The sequence below is a fragment of the Montipora foliosa genome, chromosome 8 (assembly GCF_036669935.1).
Source record: "Montipora foliosa isolate CH-2021 chromosome 8, ASM3666993v2, whole genome shotgun sequence".
Classification (NCBI taxonomy): Eukaryota; Metazoa; Cnidaria; class Anthozoa; order Scleractinia; family Acroporidae; genus Montipora; species Montipora foliosa.
Window position 1 is genome coordinate 51,111,428 of NC_090876.1, and position 7,968 is coordinate 51,119,395.

The 7,968-nt window shown below is 40.4% G+C and overlaps 1 protein-coding gene across 2 annotated transcripts in view; it reads left to right on the forward strand.

Moving 5' to 3' along the window:
• The first annotated feature begins 285 nt into the window (after positions 1–285).
• Positions 286–7,968, forward strand: part of LOC138012811 (speckle targeted PIP5K1A-regulated poly(A) polymerase-like) — a 12,524-nt gene continuing 4,841 nt past the window's right edge. The window contains exons 1-5 of one of the 2 annotated variants that reach the window (XM_068859703.1): positions 286–364; positions 3,020–3,213; positions 3,868–4,140; positions 7,231–7,595; positions 7,693–7,968. The exon at positions 7,693–7,968 is cut by the window's right edge and continues 83 nt beyond it. In XM_068859703.1, the coding sequence (XP_068715804.1) occupies positions 307–364; positions 3,020–3,213; positions 3,868–4,140; positions 7,231–7,595; positions 7,693–7,968 (1,166 nt within the window). In that variant the 5' untranslated portion in view covers positions 286–306. The remainder of the gene's footprint in view (positions 365–3,019; positions 3,214–3,867; positions 4,141–7,230; positions 7,596–7,692) is intronic. The other variant, XM_068859704.1, reaches the window with a different exon arrangement.

Sequence of the window (7,968 nt, forward strand, 5' to 3'; positions counted from 1 at the left end):
TCTCCTTCGTGCATTGTGGTAGCACTTGCTTTTCCTTCGCTGAAATTTGTTGATTGTTTGGACATGATTATCCTTCCTTGCGCCACGCGCTCTTCTTGTCGGCTATTCTTCAGTTCCTTTGCGAACATCTTTCCTCGCATATTTCGATTTCTTGGAATGTCCACCCATCAGTTGACCCACGTGTCTTCGACGCTTCAGTCCTTTCCCTATAAGGTTCATTTTCATCAGGCGTTCCATTTGGAAAAAGGGAAGACTGGTTCGGGACAACCTCGATCTCGTTCTCAGAGCGCAAATTAACTTGAAATCATGGCGGCAGCCAGAAACCAAGTTTGGTGCGAAGTTTGTGGCGTCGCTTTACCTTCAGGTAAGTAACGCAAAAAATAGAAAGAAAGAACTCTGTTGCTATAATCTAGGAACACGAGGCTAGCTTATTTTAGCAACGACGATAACTGACGGATCAGAAGAACTGTTTTTAATGTAGTTCTGAAGGACGTACGTCTTGCGTTCTCTCAAAACTGCAAGGGGAATTCGGGCTTTACCACAGGTAACCCAGGCTCACTGTGTGCGTCACGTAGGTATTAAAATATAGAGAACATATGAGGCGAAGTTTAGGTCTGAAAATTTGCTAGAAAATGGTAATAAAAATCGATAAAACTTACCATGTGGTGAGCTGTTGTTGTCTTTAATACGTACACGAAGTTTCGGGGAAAATGGTCCCCGTTCACCTTCCTTCATAATATAGTGACAAGGTAGGAGACGGAAGCCAGCGTCGGGACTCCGATCGACCCAAAACAAGCACGATTTTTTCCGCGAAAATCAAATCCAGTCGCTAAATAAACACGCCAGGTTCGTGGAATAGGAATTTCTCTAAACCATGAATCCACTGAAGCATCTCCAGGTAGCAACGCGGAGCCACCAGACTCCGTAAAACTTGTAAGTTAACCTGCTAAAATGGCGGCCAGAAAGCGTGGTACTCACGAAGTGCCCAATTCAAAATGGCACTGAACTCTGGACGCCTGGTGACGAGTATAATAAGTCTCCCTCGAGGGAGGGGAGTCCCAAATTGCTCAGTGAGTTTTGTTTTTAACAATTTGGGACTCCCACCCTCGAGGGAGACTTATTATACTCGTCACCAGGCGTCCAGAGTTCAGTGCCATTTTGAATTGGGCACTTCGTGAGTACCACGCTTTCTGGCCGCCATTTAAATACCTACGTGACGCACACAGTGAGCCTGGGTTACCTGTGGCTTTACACGTTATCCATTGGTTCCATGACATGCGAGTCAAACATACAAAAAACTGATATCTGTAAAAAAATCCTATTTCCAATAAGAATTAAACGCTGGTGCTTTGGGTAGCTACTAGTTATCCTTTACAAGAGTATTTCTTTCTCATAATAGCATCAGAAACTTTTATAGTTGAGAACATCCAGGGTGAGCTCATGTACTGCGCATAGATGGCTCAGTTCGTTGAGCATCGAGCTATCACGAGGAGGGGTTGCAGTTTCGAACCCCGGCCGGATCAGCACTCAGGCCTTTGTAGTTTTGTCTGCAAATGGTTAGACTTTCAAGTCTTCTCGGATAAGGACTATAAACCGTAGGCCCCCTCTCACAAACAAAGCTATCATTAATATGAGCATGTCCCCTGGCTACTTTGACTGTAAAATGGAACCTGAAATAGCTTAAAGAAAGTGTACATTGAGAGTGAAATATCTATAGAACGGTAGTGAAGAGCGCATCATAGCTCTGTTCTGCTAGATGTAGCATTATTGGTCGCCTAGCATGTGACAAGGTTTTCCTCTGGCAATACAGTGCTTATAATTTGCATGTTATTTTTTTCTGATTGAAATTATTATTGGGAAGAAAACATGCAAAAAAAAAAAATCATGGACATTGGATTCAAACCTGCCAAAAATCAACAGACCCTTGCCCAACAGTTCTCAACAAAATACCTACTCCTCACTAGTTTTCCACACGCAAAAGAAAAAAAATTAACCATTGCAACGAATAGGACTTATCACTTTGTTAAACGATTAATCATGTATTTTCGCTGGAAGATGCTTTCTTTACATATAATTCATTTATGACAGGAGACTACAAAAATTTGGTTTTATCAACGGAGTTGATAATGTAAATTGGCCACCGTACAGAGATTCTAAAAGCTGACGTTTCGAGCGTTAGCCCTTCGTCAGAGCAAAGGGCTCTGACGAAGGGCTCTGACGCTCGAAACGTCAGCTTTTAGAATCTCTGTACAGTGGCCAATTTACATTATCAACTCCGTTGATAAAACCAAATTTTTGTATATACTACTTCCCCACCGACGCAGCACCACAGTTTCTTTAGAAACTACCCCTTCATTCATTTATGACAGGAGACTGTCTGGTGAAATATTGAATTTGAGTAAATAAATTTTGCAGGTACCGTTTTGGGGTGGGGGAGGGGAGAGTGGGGAGTGTCTTTTGAAAACCACTAGCACGGCTTGGTTCCCCACCTACCTACCTTGCACAAATACTCCATTTTTATTAGAGAAGAGGAGGCCGGCATAAAGTCCCTGGCGTTGTGGCTGTGCTGTTCTTTCCAACAGAAGTGGCTGGCTTTTCGGTGATGTTTCTAAAAAGGCCTATATTGTATGAGGCCATCTAAGCAGAAACAGCAATAACTCAAAAAGGGATGTTGCTGAGTTCTGGAACATGAAAATGTACCGGTAGATGTCGGAGAGAGAACCTCCGTTGCCATACTCTAGGAATATGAAGCTAGCTTATTTTAGTAACACTGATTACCGACCAATCAGAAGAACTTGATTTTAATTCAGTTCTTAAGAACATATGTGGTATGTTCTCTCAAAACTGACATAGGAATTCTGGCTTTACATGTGATCCATTGGTTTCATGATATGCGAGCCAAAACAGACAAAAAACCAACATCTGTAAAAAAAGTCGTATTTCTAATAAGAATTTAAAAGCTGGTGCTTTGGGTGGCTAGTTATCCTTTACCAGAGTATTTCTTTCTTATAATTTCCAGCTTCATTGCTACCAACTCACAATGAAGGCAAAAAACATCAGAGACTTTTAAAGTTGAGAAGAGACAGGGAGAGCTCATGTAAGAAGAGTATCTATGTCCGTGGTTTTCAAAATTCAGGATTCATTGAAGAAGAATTGACTGATTATTTTAGTGCATTTGGGGAGGTGTCAAAAATTTTCCTGGATAAAGACAAGGTATGAATGCATCACAATCCAGAAGCAGGAGCTTTCTTGTAGTAGATGCAGGTCATTATGTTTGAAAAAAGCTAATATTATTGTCATTTTAATGGAAGGCAATGTTTTCACTACTTTCAAAGCTTACTGTGACCTTAACCAGTGGCCTTGCAATGCCTTAATGCCTGCAGGGGGACTGGTGACTAGGGAGGGGGGGGGGGATTTTTATGAAGGGAATTTAAAGGTTGGGCTATAGACATTTACAGCTGTATATGGAAGTGTAGGGTAGGGATGGAAAATTTGTGTATGGCCCTTTTCTATTTGCAGCAGTGCCACCCCCTTGAACCAAGATCATTAAGGGGGGGGGGGGGGGGTAATTGAGTTTCGGTGATATTCAACATTAATTTGAATATCGCTTCGGGATTAGGTGCCTCGAGCTCCTGAGCAATGAGACCTAAGTTGAACCAATAGTATTACAAGGAGTACTTAAGATTATTAAAGCTTTCAAGGCACTTAAGTCCACTCTTGGTCTGCTGCTAATCATTACATTTGGCAGACAATCTGATGAAAAAATATAAGTCATGTTTTCGAACCCTGATCAATCATTAGCATCCCAAACACTAGGTAAAATTTCTAGTGTGTGTTTAATAAAATCTTAATTTTCTATTCTTTTAGGGTGTTTTTGCAATAGTTGAAATGGCAGATGAAGAAAGTGTTAGTAATATACTATTAGAGAAGTCACTGCCTCTTTTTAATGGCAAACGTCTTACAGTAAAAGAAAGAACACAAAACAAAGCCAGTCCTCAGAAAGCAACTACGAGATCAAAGATGGCGAAACCTAGTAAAGACTCATGGCATCACTCACTTGGCCAACAGTGGCAAAGCGCTCAGATTGCAGCATTCGTGCCTGAGAAACTTGCAAAAGAGCTGAAATCGTCAGTTAAAAAAGTGAGTACCACGGAGAGGTTGCCCAGTTGCAACCCTTTGATGCCCGAGTGTGCCCCAATTGATGAGTAAAATTATCTGGCATTAGACAGTAAAATCTACATGTATGAGTGTCACTCTTGGGCAAGAAAGGGTTACAGGGGTTTCAGTAGAAGCCGGTTACCGGCGGTATACTGCCGCCTGCTTTGCCTCACACCGCCGGCTAGTTTGCCTTGATTTTCACTAAAAATGCTATCATAAACTTGTCAAACTGCCGCCTTCAATGGGCTATCATGGACGGCTATTTCAGAAGTTATTGAAACCCCTGGGTTAAGACTGTTTTCAAACCGTAGGAAATTGTTTTCCCACACTAATTAAAAATATTACTTCATACTTTGGTCATTTGAGTACTGCACCAGTATGTTATACTGTAATGTTGTGTCTTCAAATCCCATTGTAGCCTTGAATGTGTTGGGATTCTTTAACAATAAATCTGTAATACCAGTCAGTATTACTGGTATTTCTTATTTCAGGTATGAGGATCAATCCTTGAGCATAATATTATTGGTTTGACCTGAGCTAAGATAGGGACCTGGCACTAGTCGGCCCATGTTTGTTACTTCTTACTTATTTCGCTTTCTTATCATAAATAGGAGTCCATCCATTTTGTAAGGACATTGGTTTAATCGGTCTCAACACAGTTAACTCCTGTCACGTGCACACATAATGATAAGAAAGCGAAATGAGTAAAATGTAACAGACATGGGCCGACCAGTGCCAGGTCCCTATCTTAGCTCAGGTCAAATTGATTATACTCTAAATCCTTCATTTCATCTGTAATCTGCTTTCCGAAATTCAAGTTGAAGAGATCATATCATTTAGTTGAGCAACTGAAGCAGTAGCAAAACCTGGATTTTACGGCTTCATTTTGCAACTGCTTAATTAAGTTACTCAACTAACTGCGGTGATCCTTTCAACTTGGAAAAGGACTATAAACCTTAGGTTGTGTCTCATAAATATCCTTCATGTTCATAAGTTCCTTGTGGGATGTTGGTGATGTCTCTAAAAAGGCTTGCAGTGTATCAGGCCACCTAAGCAGAAACAGCCATAAGTCAAAAATGGACTTTGCCGATTGCTGGAACATGTTGATGTAGGTGTACTTAGATGTTCAAATCATGATCATCATCATCATCAATCCAATTTTGATCCGGGTTTATCCCCATAAACCGGGGTGGCCAGTTTACAGGGATACATGTAAACCATCTCGCTCAATTCATGGCGTCCTTTTTCTCCAAACCAACTCTCTTGCTATCCTTCTCCACTTGCGTCTTCCACGTCTTCTTTGGTCGTCCTCGCTTCCTCTTGCCCTTCACTTCGAACTCCAACGCTTTTCTCAGAACATGCCCATCATCCCTCCTCAACACATGCGCGTACCATCTGACTCCATTTGCCTTTGCCATCTGAACCACTGTTTCCTTCAATCACAACATCTCCATCAGGTCCTCTGTCCTCTTTTTCTCCATCAGTTTTGCACCACACATTGCTCTTCCTTCGGATATTTGTTATCTCATTTTCCCTCAGACACCATGTCTCTTTCCCACATAACGTCGCCACTCTTACACAACTCTGATAAACCATTCCTTACACCTTCAGCAAGAACCTTTTTGAGTTCAGCAACTCTCCAAATTCCCTGAACTTCACCCAGCCAATTCTTGCTCTTGCTGTCACAGCTGCCTTAAATAATAATTATAATTGTGAAACTTCATACATGCTTACAAAATCAATCTGCATTCTCAGGGCTCAAAATAACCAATAATGTCCAGGCAAGATGACTATTTCTCCGGACAAAATTTCAGTTTGGTGGTCATTTTGACCTGTCACGTACGCGGCTTTCAAATAATTAACTAGAAAAAATATTATTTGCTTTATTTCTGGAAAATATAAACAGTTCAATCATAAAATATCTCAGCAGCTTGCAGTCACAAAATATGAGATATGCAGATGCATGATCTTCGGCTTTGTGAATGCTGTGGCGTTTTAGCGGTTTGCTAAAATGACACAGGAAAAACATCTAAACAGTCTAGGCAACAATGAACATCGCATCAATCAATGTCTTGTATCAACATGCAGTTACATTTTCAATTGATGCCTTGTGCACCGACTGGCGTGATGAGACTTGATGATGCTGATACATTTTCAATTGCTTCGCAGGCGAGAAAAATAGCACTCGTTTGGTTTATTAAAATATAAGTATGTCTGTAGCAAATATCATGTTCGTAGCGTTTTTATCATCTGCAAGATCACAAGAAAATAATGCATCATAAAATGCTTTGAATCCACAAAGTTTCTAAATAAATTTGTCTCCATTTTGCAATTGGACGTGTCCCATGTGTGCTTAGGTTATTCTGCTGGTTTGAGCTGGGAAATTAGTCTCACATGATACATTGAAAGATATCTAAAAGTCATGGAGGCAAATCCTTTCTCCTGGACACAATTGATATGAAGCTGTTGGTGTTTCTTGTATTTCCTACATCCGAGCAAAGGCAGTGATCTTTCACTTGTAGCATGAGCCTATGCAGCCCTGTTAGTGTTTGGTAGAAACTCAAAGTGTTTACAACCAAAATCGCATCCAACGTAAGTCGTAATTTAATGTAAAACTATGTGCAGAGTAACTAGGGTTAAATAAGCATTTCTAATAAAAATAATATATCGAGTTTTGATTGTTGTTATCACTGCCAGCGCCACATTTCAAGTTCCATTTCGAGTAGAATGCAGTCTGAGGCCATTGCCTTTGAAATGCAAATAGCAAACATATTTAAGTAATTAAAACTTTTGTGCTCCTTAACAACACATTTTTGTGCATATGAGGTGATAGTTTTGGCTTAATAGGGAAATTCTTCAAAATAAATATTTTCAATATTTTGACTGGTCAAAAATGGAACGTGGCCGAGCAAAAATTGATTTGGCCAGTCAACACGACCGGCCAAAAATTATTTTGAGCCCTGATTCTGTATAATATTGTTTTCGTTTCATTTCACTAAAAAAAAATTATATGAACTCTTCTGCACTTACTCATCTTGTTTCTGTTCTATTAAATTCTATTTTCAAATGAAGGTAGATGAAAAGATAAACTTGATGATGGAAGAGTTGTGTTTGACTGAAGAGGATGTCAAGTTACGGAGACTAGTGTGTAAACTCCTCATAGAAGTCTTTCATGAAGTGAACAGCAGTGCATCTGTTGTGCTATTTGGTTCCACTGTCACTGGAGTCGGTTGGAAAGGGAGTGACTTAGACATCTGTTTATTGACAGAAGACACAACTGATACTTTTCATTTGGATTATTCAGTGGTCATTGATGTTTTACGTAGCTTTGCTCCGGGATGTGTGAATATTATACCTGTTTTGACTGCCAAATGCCCTCTTATCAAGTTTAGGCACCAACCATCAGATTTGTCATGTGATTTGTCCATCAACAACAGGTATGAGGATATACAGGCATACAAAATCATTTCAGTGGGAACTCATCAATTTCATATGAGTGAAAATTAATGCATTGCCTGTTTTTTACCTTTGTAGGCTTGGTGTGGCAAACTCTGATCTGCTCCGTTGCTACATGTTACTTGATCCCAGGGTTCCACGTCTGGTATTCATGGTGAGAGCCTGGGCAAAAGCAAAAGGTCTGGCTGTTTGTAAACAGCTGTCAAACTATGCCTTGACAATCATGGTGCTATACTTCCTACAGACACAAATTCCACCTGTTATCCCTTCCTTGCAGCTGGGATTCGGGTCTTGGATAAAGAATCAATCTGATCAGTGCAATGGAAGTGACAATGGCACACGTACACATCTAGA